Source organism: Squalius cephalus, assembly GCF_949319135.1.
Source record: "Squalius cephalus genome assembly, chromosome: 3".
Taxonomy (NCBI): domain Eukaryota; kingdom Metazoa; phylum Chordata; class Actinopteri; order Cypriniformes; family Leuciscidae; genus Squalius; species Squalius cephalus.
In genome coordinates this window covers 1,652,675-1,667,674 of record NC_137124.1, presented here as the reverse complement: position 1 = coordinate 1,667,674, position 15,000 = coordinate 1,652,675, and the positions used below count along the sequence as shown (strand labels likewise).

The window sequence follows — 15,000 nt, the reverse complement described above, 5'->3', positions numbered from 1 at the left end:
AAATAAGGAATATTGTTTTTTAAATGCATTTAAAAAATAAATAAACTAAAAATAATAAACGTGAAGTTAAATAAAAATAAAGGAATAAAAAAATAATTAAAAAAATAAAATGATAAATAATAATCATGATGTCAAATGAGAAATAAAAAGTTAGGTATAAAAAAAATAAAATGTGTTAGTTAATAAAATACAACTTGATTTCAGGTCCATTAAATAATATCAACAGATGCAGCTTTTGATTTGAACTATGGATTAGTGAATGTTGAAATTAACATTAGCTGAGATTAATACACAGTAAGAAAGTATTTTTCATTATTAGTTCATGTGACCATAAAAACTGAAACAAATGTATTGTCAGGTGAAGTGAAACAACAACTTAGTATCTATTTCCATGCAGATGTGAACCTTTTCCTGAGCAGTAAATCCCGTCTCATCCCACATTTCTCCTCAGTTCCTCAGAGTAAAGCTGCAGTAAATCCCGTCTCATCCCACATTTCTCCTCAGTTCCTCAGAGTAAAGCTGCAGTAAAGAGTGTTTTACACAAACCTTTAACAGTGCTTGTCGTCTCCAGGTAAATACGTGGCCACGGTGACGGAGTTCGGCTGTATCCCGGTGTCCACGCTCTACTACACGCCACAGTCCGGCTGGGTCGTCACCAGGTAACACGCTTTCAGATCATACACACAAACACAACTAATCAGTCGGTGTTTCGGTGCATCAGTTTCCTCCAGCCCTCGTCATAGTTCAACCAGGAGAGAAAGACTCACTGAGATTAACATCTCTTTCACAGGAGTGTCCTGACACAAGTATACATTAAAGTTAAAGTAGGGCTGGGCAAAAAAAAAAGATTTTTCAATTAATCGTTTTTTTAAATGTGGTCGATTCAAAATCAATTCTCAAACGCCACAAATCGATTTTTTCCCATATTTATTGATCCATCACCCAAAAGCCAGTGTTAGTGTTCCTCCGCTGTTGTTGTGTGTTACAGCTCATGCTGGGAGATGGTATGTGTGTTTAATCTTAGACATCAATAACCCGATCATGATCAAGGCGTGAGGCTGTTCAGACTCGAACAATTTTCATCTTTCCATCAAAATCCTGTCGATTCACTGAATGCACTTGAAATATAGAGTTGGGTTCTGTGTTAATGTCCCCAAGTGTACCTAAAATAAAAAGAGTTTAAGAGTTCTTTTTATTAATTAACCACTTGTAAACTTATGTTCACTGTTCTTTTTTATAAACATAGGATTTGTTTTAAATCTATATTCACTGAGTCGAATCGAGAATCGCAATAAAAAATCGAATTTAGAATCGAAATCAAAAATCGAGTCGAGAATCGAATGAGAGCTTGCGAATCTGAATCGAAAACCAGCCCTATAGTTACATTCAATTATTTTTTTTTCATAAATAAAAAAAAAAATATATATATTTTTTTTTTTTAAATAAATAAAAATAAAAACATATAAACAAAACATGCAACCGTGCATGCAAAAACATGCAACATTTTAAATTGACTACAAGACTCAGGAGAAGATTCCAATCCGAGGTTGTGGAATAAGAGGTTTTACCTCTCACACACACACACACACATACACACTGTAGTTTGACTCAGACGGTAATAACAGCACATTAACAGTAATGAACGTGTGTTTTCCAGCTACTTTAATGCCGTGACGGGGATCGAGGACCCGGAGCAGTTCATTCCTCCTTCGTTCTGCGATGGCGTCGAGACCGAAGAGGAGAACCTCGACTTCTTCAGCGGATTCTTTAGTCTTTAACGGGCTTTAATCGCATTTGAAGGATTTTCACATGCTTTTTTTTTACGTAAACACCTTGTTTGCACATTTCTTTTTAAATGCTGATGCTGCTCTTTATGATTTGCTCACTTAATCCATGTCAATCAAAAGCACTTTAATCGTTTAAAAAAGGGAAAATAAAGGTTTTATCTTTCAGTATTTTCTTGCATCGTCTTTCTGACTGTCAGCTGTAGCGTTACAGCAGTGCGATCTAGGTTATCCTAAAGTCCCTGTGGTGAAAATCCAGCGTTTAATGGTGCTTATGTGTCTATGTGGTGTTTTTAATATGCTTCAAGACAAACCATGTGTAAATTCATAAGTCGACACCATTGCTGAGTATTTTCTCCTTAAAGGGGTCATCGGATGCAAAGTTCACCCAGAGAATGTCTAATAAGGGGAGAAGTTCCACTCTCAGTAAACTTCCGGCTTTTGGACTGGTTGCAGTTCCACTCTGGCTCCACATGAGGGCGCTCACAGGACGAGTGCAGTTCCACTCTGGCTCCACATGAGGGCGCTCACAGGACGAGTGCAGTTCCACTCTGGCTCCACATGAGGGCGCTCACAGAACGAGTGCAGAATGAATGGAGGTCTATGGCGCTATACCCCTCAAAATCCACTTTTTTCCGGATATAATGTTTTGTCTAGTAATTTGAATGTTGTTTTCGAAAGGAGATGCAAATAAATTACACACTGCTGGGTGTTAGATTTTTTAGAGTCACTTATTTGCTTTAAAAAGTCTTTTAAAATGTCAATGACGTCATACACATCGTACGACCAGAGATACTGCTTTACGGCAATCCTTCAGTCACTTTAGTGCTTTCAGCTCTGCACTTTCTTTTCTCTCGAGGCATCGACAACACAGCTGACACAGGGAAACACACAACACAGCTGACACAGGCAAACACACAACACAGCTGACACAGGGAAACACGACACAGCCGACACAGGGAAACACACGACACAGCTGACACAGGCAAACACACAACACAGCTGACACAGGCAAACACACAACACAGCTGACACAGGTAAACACACAACACAGCTGACACAGGCAAACACACAACACAGCTGACACAGGTAAACACACAACACAGCCGACACAGGGAAACACAAGACACAGCTGACACAGGGAAACACACGACACAGCTGACACAGGGAAACACACAACACAGCTGACACAGGCAAACACACAACACAGCTGACACAGGTAAACACACAACACAGCCGACACAGGGAAACACAAGACACTGCTGACACAGGGAAACACACGACACAGCCGACACAGGTAAACACACAACACAGCTGACACAGGGAAACACACGACACAGCTGACACAGGCAAACACACAACACAGCTGACACAGGGAAACACACGACACAGCCGACACAGGTAAACACACAACACAGCTGACACAGGGAAACACACAACACAGCTGACACAGGTAAACACACAACACAGCCGACACAGGGAAACACAAGACACAGCTGACACAGGGAAACACACGACACAGCCGACACAGGCAAACACACGACACAGCCGACACAGGTAAACACACAACACAGCTGACACAGGGAAACACACGACACAGCTGACACAGGCAAACACACAACACAGCTGACACAGGGAAACACACGACACAGCCGACACAGGTAAACACACAACACAGCTGACACAGGGAAACACACAACACAGCTGACACAGGTAAACACACAACACAGCCGACACAGGGAAACACAAGACACAGCTGACACAGGGAAACACACGACACAGCCGACACAGGCAAACACACAACACAGCTGACACAGGGAAACACACAACACAGCTGACACAGGGAAACACACGACACAGCCGACACAGGTAAACACACAACACAGCTGACACAGGGAAACACACGACACAGCTGACACAGGCAAACACACAACACAGCTGACACAGGGAAACACACGACACAGCCGACACAGGGAAACACACGACACAGCTGACACAGGCAAACACACAACACAGCTGACACAGGCAAACACACAACACAGCTGACACAGGTAAACACAAGACAGCTGACACAGGTAAACACACAACACAGCCGACACAGGGAAACACACAACACAGCTGACACAGGGAAACACACGACACAGCTGACACAGGGAAACACACAACACAGCTGACACAGGCAAACACACAACACAGCTGACACAGGTAAACACAAGACAGCTGACACAGGTAAACACACAACACAGCCGACACAGGGAAACACACAACACAGCTGACACAGGGAAACACACGACACAGCTGACACAGGGAAACACACGACACAGCTGACACAGGCAAACACACAACACAGCTGACACAGGGAAACACACGACACAGCCGACACAGGGAAACACACGACACAGCTGACACAGGCAAACACACAACACAGCTGACACAGGCAAACACACAACACAGCTGACACAGGTAAACACAAGACAGCTGACACAGGTAAACACACAACACAGCCGACACAGGGAAACACACAACACAGCTGACACAGGGAAACACACGACACAGCCGACACAGGGAAACACACAACACAGCTGACACAGGGAAACACACGACACAGCCGACACAGGGAAACACACAACACAGCCGACACAGGTAAACACACAACACAGCTGACACAGGGAAACACACGACACAGCTGACACAGGCAAACACACAACACAGCTGACACAGGTAAACACACAACACAGCTGACACAGGGAAACACACGACACAGCTGACACAGGTAAACACACAACACAGCTGACACAGGGAAACACACAACACAGCCGACACAGGGAAACACACGACACAGCCGACACAGGTAAACACACAACACAGCTGACACAGGCAAACACACAACACAGCCGACACAGGTAAACACACAACACAGCTGACACAGGGAAACACACGACACAGCTGACACAGGCAAACACACAACACAGCTGACACAGGTAAACACACAACACAGCTGACACAGGGAAACACACAACACAGCCGACACAGGGAAACACACGACACAGCCGACACAGGTAAACACACGACACAGCTGACACAGGGAAACACAACACAGCTGACACAGGGAAACACACAACACACCTGACACAGGGAAACACACAACACAGCTGACACAGGTAAACACACGACACAGCTGACACAGGGAAACACACGACACAGCCGACACAGGTAAACACACAACACAGCCGACACAGGTAAACACACAACACAGCTGACACAGGCAAACACACAACACAGCTGACACAGGGAAACACACAACACAGCTGACACAGGGAAACACACGACACAGCCGACACAGGGAAACACACGACACAGGGAAACACACGACACAGCCGACACAGGTAAACACACAACACAGCTGACACAGGGAAACACACGACACAGGGAAACACACGACACAGCCGACACAGGTAAACACACAACACAGCTGACACAGGGAAACACACAACACAGCTGACACAGGGAAACACACGACACAGGGAAACACACAACACAGCCGACACAGGTAAACACACAACACAGCCGACACAGGGAAACACACGACACAGCCGACACAGGGAAACACACAACACAGCCGACACAGGGAAACACACAACACAGCTGACACAGGGAAACACACAACACAGCCGACACAGGCAAACACACAACACAGCCGACACAGGCAAACACACAACACAGCTGACACAGGGAAACACACGACACAGCCGACACAGGCAAACACACAACACAGCTGACACAGGGAAACACACAACACAGCCGACACAGGGAAACACACAACACAGCTGACACAGGGAAACACACAACACAGCTGACACAGGTAAACACACAACACAGCTGACACAGGCAAACACACAACACAGCTGACACAGGGAAACACACAACACAGCCGACACAGGGAAACACACGACACAGCCGACACAGGGAAACACACGACACAGCCGACACAGGTAAACACAACACAGCCGACACAGGGAAACACACAACACAGCCGACACAGGTAAACACAACACAGCTGACACAGTTAAACACACAACACAGCCGACACAGGGAAACACACAACACAGCCGACACAGGGAAACACACGACACAGCTGACACAGGGAAACACACAACACAGCTGACACAGGTAAACACACAACACAGCTGACACAGGTAAACACACAACACAGCTGACACAGGTAAACACACAACACAGCTGACACAGGTAAACACACAACACAGCTGACACAGGGAAACACACGACACAGCCGACACAGGCAAACACACAACACAGCTGACAACACAGCTGACACAGGTAAACACACGACACAGCTGACACAGGTAAACACACGACACAGCTGACACAGGGAAACACACGACACAGCTGACACAGGGAAACACACGACACAGCCGACACAGGCAAACACACAACACAGCTGACAACACAGCTGACACAGGTAAACACACGACACAGCTGACACAGGTAAACACACGACACAGCTGACACAGGTAAACACACGACACAGCTGACACAGGCAAACACACAACACAGCTGACAACACAGCTGACACAGGTAAACACACGACACAGCTGACACAGGTAAACACACGACACAGCTGACACAGGTAAACACACGACACAGCTGACACAGGGAAACACACGACACAGCTGACACAGGGAAACACACGACACAGCCGACACAGGCAAACACACGACACAGCTGACACAGGCAAACACACAACACAGCTGACACAGGTAAACACACAACACAGCTGACACAGGGAAACACACGACACAGCTGACACAGGCAAACACACGACACAGCCGACACAGGGAAACACACAACACAGCTGACACAGGGAAACACAGCTGACACAGGGAAACACACGACACAGCTGACACAGGGAAACACACAACACAGCCGACACAGGGAAACACACAACACAGCCAACACAGGTAAACACACAACACAGCTGACACAGGCAAACACACGACACAGCCGACACAAGGAAACACACGACACAGCCGACACAGGGAAACACACAACACAGCTGACACAGGGAAACACACAACACAGCTGACACAGGTAAACACACAACACAGCTGACACAGGCAAACACACGACACAGCCGACACAGGGAAACACACGACACAGCCGACACAGGCAAACACACGACACAGCTGACAAGGGAAACACACAACACAGCCGACACAGGTAAACACACGACACAGCCGACACAGGGAAACACACGACACTGCCGACACAGGTAAACACATGACACAGGGAAACACACAACACAGCTGACACAGGGAAACACACAACACAGCTGACACAGGGAAACACACAACACAGCTGACACAGGTAAACACACAACACAGCCGACACAGGTAAACACACGACACAGCCGACACAGGGAAACACACGACACAGCCGACACAGGCAAACACACGACACAGCTGACACAGGCAAACACACAACACAGCTGACACAGGGAAACACACGACACAGCTGACACAGGCAAACACACAACACAGCTGACACAGGCAAACACACAACACAGCTGACACAGGGAAACACACAACACAGCTGACACAGGCAAACACACAACACAGCTGACACAGGCAAACACACGACACAGCCGACACAGGGAAACACACGACACAGCCGACACAGGCAAACACACAACACAGCTGACACAGGTAAACACACAACACAGCTGACACAGGCAAACACACAACACAGCTGACACAGGCAAACACACAACACAGCTGACACAGGTAAACACACAACACAGCTGACACAGGCAAACACACAACACAGCTGACACAGGCAAACACACAACACAGCTGACACAGGCAAACACACAACACAGCTGACACAGGGAAACACACAACACAGCTGACACAGGGAAACATACGACACAACTGACACAGGTAAACACACAACACAGCTGACACAGGTAAACACAGCTGACACAGGGAAACACACGACACAGCTGACACAGGGAAACACACAACACAGCCGACACAGGGAAACACACAACACAGCCGACACAGGTAAACACACAACACAGCTGACACAGGCAAACACACGACACAGCCGACACAGGGAAACACACGACACAGCCGACACAGGTAAACACACGACACAGCTGACACAGGCAAACACACAACACAGCTGACACAGGTAAACACACAACACAGCTGACACAGGCAAACACACGACACAGCCGACACAGGGAAACACACGACACAGCCGACACAGGCAAACACACGACACAGCTGACAAGGGAAACACACAACACAGCCGACACAGGTAAACACACGACACAGCCGACACAGGGAAACACACGACACAGCTGACACAGGTAAACACATGACACAGGGAAACACACAACACAGCTGACACAGGGAAACACACAACACAGCTGACACAGGGAAACACACAACACAGCTGACACAGGGAAACACACAACACAGCTGACACAGGGAAACACACAACACAGCTGACACAGGTAAACACACAACACAGCCGACACAGGTAAACACACGACACAGCCGACACAGGGAAACACACGACACAGCTGACACAGGCAAACACACAACACAGCTGACACAGGTAAACACACAACACAGCCGACACAGGGAAACACAACACAGCCGACACAGGGAAACACACGACACAGCTGACACAGGGAAACACACGACACAGCCGACACAGGGAAACACAACACAGCCGACACAGGGAAACACAACACAGCTGACACAGGAAAACACACAACACAGCTGACACAGGCAAACACACAACACAGCTGACACAGGCAAACACACAACACAGCTGACACAGGGAAACACACGACACAGCTGACACAGCCGACACAGGCAAACACACAACACAGCTGACACAGGGAAACACACGACACAGCTGACACAGGCAAACACACAACACAGCTGACACAGGCAAACACACAACACAGCTGACACAGGGAAACACACAACACAGCTGACACAGGCAAACACACAACACAGCTGACACAGGTAAACACACAACACAGCCGACACAGGGAAACACACAACACAGCCGACACAGGGAAACACACGACACAGCCGACACAGGTAAACACATGACACAGGGAAACACACAACACAGCTGACACAGGTAAACACACAACACAGCTGACACAGGGAAACACACGACACAGCTGACACAGGCAAACACACAACACAGCTGACACAGGCAAACACACAACACAGCTGACACAGGGAAACACACAACACAGCTGACACAGGCAAACACACAACACAGCTGACACAGGTAAACACATGACACAGGGAAACACACAACACAGCTGACACAGGGAAACACACGACACAGCTGACACAGGCAAACACACAACACAGCTGACACAGGCAAACACACAACACAGCTGACACAGGGAAACACACAACACAGCTGACACAGGCAAACACACAACACAGCTGACACAGGTAAACACACAACACAGCTGACACAGGTAAACACACAACACAGCCGACACAGGGAAACACACAACACAGCCGACACAGGGAAACACACGACACAGCCGACACAGGTAAACACATGACACAGGCAAACACACAACACAGCTGACACAGGGAAACACACGACACAGCTGACACAGGCAAACACACAACACAGCTGACACAGGGAAACACACAACACAGCTGACACAGGTAAACACACAACACAGCTGACACAGGCAAACACACAACACAGCTGACACAGGGAAACACACGACACAGCTGACACAGGCAAACACACAACACAGCTGACACAGGGAAACACACAACACAGCTGACACAGGGAAACACACGACACAGCTGACACAGGCAAACACACAACACAGCTGACACAGGTAAACACACAACACAGCTGACACAGGTAAACACACAACACAGCCGACACAGGGAAACACACAACACAGCCGACACAGGTAAACACATGACACAGGGAAAGACACAACACAGCTGACACAGGGAAACACACAACACAGCTGACACAGGGAAACACACAACACAGCTGACACAGGGAAACACACAACACAGCTGACACAGGTAAACACACAACACAGCCGACACAGGGAAACACACAACACAGCCGACACAGGTAAACACATGACACAGGGAAACACACAACACAGCTGACACAGGTAAACACAACACAGCTGACACAGGGAAACACACAACACAGCTGACACAGGGAAACACACAACACAGCTGACACAGGTAAACACACAACACAGCTGACACAGGTAAACACACAACACAGCTGACACAGGTAAACACACAACACAGCCGACACAGGGAAACACACAACACAGCCGACACAGGTAAACACATGACACAGGGAAACACACAACACAGCTGACACAGGGAAACACACAACACAGCTGACACAGGTAAACACACGTGCTAGAAGAGTTTTTGTTATGTTGTTTTAAAAGACTACGCCGAAAATACACACACACACACACGATGCCATCAAGCGGTATCTCTGGTCGTAATCAGTCCTTCACTGACCAATCAGCGTTCATTAACAGAATGCTAGCGTGTTATGGGCAACAACAACTCAACCTGTAAGAAATCGAAAGGACATAAGTACTCGTTCATTCAACTTTCGACCTATAACCCATGTTGAACTTGCAAAACCTACAATCAAATCTGAGATTTCTCAACGGCAATCGGGTGAAAGAGACAAATTTAGCCGTCTAGCTCCATAGACTCCCATTCATTCTGCACTCATGGGCGATCGCCCCCCAGTGGAGCTCTGGTGGAACTACAACCACTATTTGGTACAATAGGACTTAATAGGGAGTGGCCAGGCTCTCCGTAGACGGGCTCTGGGTCACTTTTATAAGGTGTTTGCATAGCAGTTGCTCATTATCATTTAAAGAGACACGCACTGAAACGGGTCGCTGTGAGCAGAGCTGTGTTTGAGGAGGTAAGCGTGTTGTTTTACACAACCATTGAGGAATTTTAATGAAAGTATGTTACAAACTTTACATGAAGACCCTAAAGAATCATACCAACTTATGGAAAATGGGCATCTGATGACCCCTTTAAAACTTTTCGGTTGCGTCAGTGTTCATTTCATTGACGAATAATTTTCGTCATTATTTTCGTCAACAACATTTTTTCACAGACGAAAACGAGACAATTAAGAACTAAATAAAACCCAATTTTGAATGACAAAAACTATGACGAAAATCTATTGACATTTTCGTCAACGAATAAAAACTAGACGAAAATGTTCGGTACGATCTGACTGATGCGTTTGTGGTCGATGCGCTGATCTAACGGGCGGACACGAGTTGGCTTGCGCTTGATCATAAAACGTAAAAAAAAAATGTAAACGTCTGCAGAAAGAGAAGAGCAGACATATGATAGATCTGAATAAGAGTGACGACGTGCTGTATTCTGTGTGCACACCTGGAGCTTATAATATGTGTACATTTGAATTATTGAAAAGTGTAATCTAACAAAACTGAATATTATGTGGAATTTTAAATAGTTCTGTATTTTATTTCTTTAAACTAACATTGAACATTTGACATTTAACTAATAAAAATGTTTTTATGGCTGAATTTTATAGACATGTATTTTCAAACACCTGTTTTTTTGTCCTGAATTAAGACTGCAAATATCCAGTTTTAAAAAGTGAACGATTCGTTCATTGCGTCTGTCACGTGACAACTGAACGAAAGTCTCGGAAGTTAAAGTAATTTTTTGTGTTCCCTGTCAATTATTGTTGACTGTATTATAATCATTAATTCAGAATATGATCAAGATTGCATAGGTGGATGTGCTTGGGGAATCTGCCTGTTAAAAGTATAACATTTAAAGCCACATTTCCACATTTGTTCTTCTTGATGAACGAGATGAACAAGAGTCAGTAAAATGAGCCGAACTAACACCAACAGAAAGTGACCTGGGCTAGTCAGGTGTCTTTAATGATGCCATGAGCTCTCTCAAACATACTGAATGTTCAGATATTCTAAATATTCTGGGCACCATGAAACTTTTGTGGAAATGATCAAAAATGCTGCCGCTGGATGGACACGTTTTACAGAAAACACAGGCAGGGAAGGAGATAACGAGTGTGGAAAAAAGAGTCAAACACTAAAATACAATTTTCCCATCTTTATTGCAGTCGTCTCCATCAAGAAACATGTGAAATATGCATAAACTATTAAAAACATTGAAGCAAGTGAATAAAGTAAACCCCCCAGAGATGGTGTTATAGTGAAGAACACACTGTGAGTGGACCTCTAGCCAAGCGCTGATATAGGAGTGTCTCTACACTAGCACTGCCGTCTCAGAGACTCCTCCTGGTTTCCTACAGGATTAGGAGTGAGCTTCCCTAGTGCGAGTACATTAACCTCTTCACCGAATCAAGCCTTCATTCTAAACATGACAAACACACGTGAAATGTGAGACCAGTTTCTAAACCATTAGAGTAACAAGGAAAAGAAGCATGGATGCAGAAATATAGCAAGCTTTAAGGTCAGGGTGTCTGTGACAGGGATTCATGTGGAAGCGGTTCGACACTCCAGAAGCAGGAGTTTATCTTGTGGGATAAAGAGTCGCTATTACTCTTCTAATTTACTCCTCTGGCTTCCTTAATGAACAACACAGGACAAACACAACTCTGGTCTCAATGGCTTCTTGAGGAGTCGATCTTTGGCTCGGTCAGTCTGAGAGCCTGATTGGTTCCTGAGGCGGCGTGAGCGTGTGATTGGCTGAGCCTGTGTTTATGACATGAGGAGGCGGTGTGTGTCTGTGTGTGTGTGTGTGTGTGTTTATGTCATGAGGAGGCGGTGTGTGTCTGTGTGTGTGTGTGTGTGTGTGTTTATGTCATGAGGAGGCGGTGCACACACTGCAGCTGATGCTGGGACAGCACGAGGGAGTGTGTGTGTGTGTGTGTGTGTGTGTGTTTATGTCATGAGGAGGCAGTGCACACACTGCAGCTGATGCTGGGACAGCACGAGGGAGTGTGTGTGTGTGTGTGTGTTTATGTCATGAGGAGGCGGTGCACACACTGCAGCTGATGCTGGGACAGCACGAGGGAGTGTGTGTGTGTGTGTGTGTGTGTGTGTGTGTGTGTGTGTGTGTGTGTGTGTGTGTGTGTTTATGTCATGAGGAGGCGGTGCACACACTGCAGCTGATGCTGGGACAGCACGAGGGAGTGTGTGTGTGTGTGTGTGTGTGTGTGTGTGTGTGTGTGTGTTTATGTCATGAGGAGCCGGTGCACACACTGCAGCTGATGCTGGGACAGCACGAGGGAGTGTGTGTGTGTGTGTGTGTGTGTGTGTGTGTGTGTGTGTGTGTGTGTTTATGTCATGAGGAGCCGGTGCACACACTGCAGCTGATGCTGGGACAGCACGAGGGAGTGTGTGTGTGTGTGTGTGTGTGTGTGTGTGTGTGTGTGTGTGTGTGTGTGTTTATGTCATGAGGAGCCGGTGCACACACTGCAGCTGATGCTGGGACAGCACGAGGGAGTGTGTGTGTGTGTGTGTGTGTGTGTGTGTGTGTGTGTGTGTGTGTGTGTTTATGTCATGAGGAGCCGGTGCACACACTGCAGCTGATGCTGGGACAGCACGAGGGAGTGTGTTTGCTCCTGACCGCGAGCGCAGGGGATCATCACCTTCCCCACCAGCAGCGAGCCGCTCTTCTGCTCCTCTTTCGCCTGAGAGAGGATCATGGGAAGGTTAATGAGAGGATCATGGGAAGGTTCACACACTGGTGTGTGTGGTGTGTGTGAGCGCTCTGACCTTGACAAACGAGGGTGACGGGAAGGTGGCGAAGTCTGACGGCACACGCGCTCCGGGCCGCTGAGACACCACGTGCTGCGACACTTCAGCCTGAAACACACACACACACACACACACACACACACACACACACACACACACACGATGAGGCAAGCGCTGACACACACCTGTGAGTGATCATCACACACACACACCAACACACTGACCTTCAGCTTATCCAGCGCGTCACTGAGAGAATTCAGCCTGGCCGTCTGTTCCAGCAACTGAGCGCTCGCACTCGCTGCACACACACACACACACACACACACACACACACACACACACACACACACACACACACACACACAGAGACTCATTTAAATGTGAGGATCAGCAAGAGGAAAGACATTTATAATGTCACAGAAGATGTCAAATAAATGCTGTTCTTTTGACTTCCATAGAAAACAGCTATTTTAAACTATAATAATATATATAAAGTGTAAACAAAACATAAAATGTACAAACTGTAAAAAAAGTAAAAATTAAAAAAGTAAACATGTAGAAACTGTAAAATAAATGTAAATGTAACAATTTACAATTGTAAAAACTGTTTAAAAAAAAACTACAATTGTACAAAAAATGAAATCATATTTTTTTTTAAAACCAGTAAAAACAACTAAAAGCAGTAAGAACTATTGGGCCGGCCGGCCGGATGACCTGAGCTCTTGCCGCTGATGTCCACCACTCTGAGTCCGGCGCTCATCTTCAGCAGGCTCACCAGCATCAGATCTGTCCGACGGCACAGAGACCCTGAAGCTCCCTCTCCCGCCACTCCCGCCTCTCCCGCCACTCCCGCCATGTTCGGCACCGTCAGCGGCGGCAGCGACGACAGCTGCACACGCATCTTCTCAGCCTGAGGGCGGAGGGCAGAGGTCAGAGGTCACGCCGCACCTGTGTTCACGCTGTAATGGAGGGTTATAATGACCTTCAGCCTGTAGTTCTCGCTCTTCAGCTGCTTGATGGCGAGTCGCTGCACGTCGATCTGCTGCTTGAGGAGAGGAGAGTCCACCACCTGAACCGCACCCGGGACTCCGCCCACACCGGAAGACACGCCCCCTGCAACACAACACACAACGGTTCCACATCACAGAGTTTGTAAAGCAGGCATCAGTAGCTCAGAGCGATGGGAATCTGTGTGACCTTCCCGTCTCTCTCGAGTCCAACACGGAAGTGATTTAACTGAGTGATTAAACTGCAGTTCATCCACTGGCCACTAGAGGCAGCAGAAGAGACTCAATCCCATAATCCCCTGTGTTAATATGCACAACTTTACAGCAGAGAAACACATGTTTACAGCCTGGTGTAAAAAGTGGTTTTGGTCTATATCGCTAATTTTGCCCTTCA

At 46.9% G+C, this 15,000-nt stretch overlaps 2 protein-coding genes across 6 annotated transcripts in view; one reads left to right on the top strand and one right to left on the bottom strand.

The window, feature by feature from the left end:
- The window catches only part of epdl1 (ependymin-like 1), a 10,615-nt gene extending 8,660 nt beyond the window's left edge, over positions 1–1,955 (top strand). Inside the window, exons 5-6 of the mRNA XM_079866171.1 lie at positions 572–659; positions 1,658–1,955. Coding sequence (XP_079722297.1) covers positions 572–659; positions 1,658–1,778 — 209 coding nt within the window. The 3' untranslated portion in view covers positions 1,779–1,955. The remainder of the gene's footprint in view (positions 1–571; positions 660–1,657) is intronic.
- A 10,988-nt stretch (positions 1,956–12,943) lies between these two features.
- The window catches only part of dctn1a (dynactin 1a), a 34,856-nt gene continuing 32,799 nt past the window's right edge, over positions 12,944–15,000 (bottom strand). For all 5 annotated transcript variants that reach the window (XM_079866226.1, XM_079866225.1, XM_079866222.1 and 2 more), the window contains 5 exons: positions 14,582–14,712; positions 14,314–14,509; positions 13,824–13,897; positions 13,618–13,707; positions 12,944–13,532 (listed from right to left, as the gene is read on the bottom strand). In XM_079866226.1, coding sequence (XP_079722352.1) covers positions 13,395–13,532; positions 13,618–13,707; positions 13,824–13,897; positions 14,314–14,509; positions 14,582–14,712 — 629 coding nt within the window. In that variant the 3' untranslated portion in view covers positions 12,944–13,394. The remainder of the gene's footprint in view (positions 13,533–13,617; positions 13,708–13,823; positions 13,898–14,313; positions 14,510–14,581; positions 14,713–15,000) is intronic.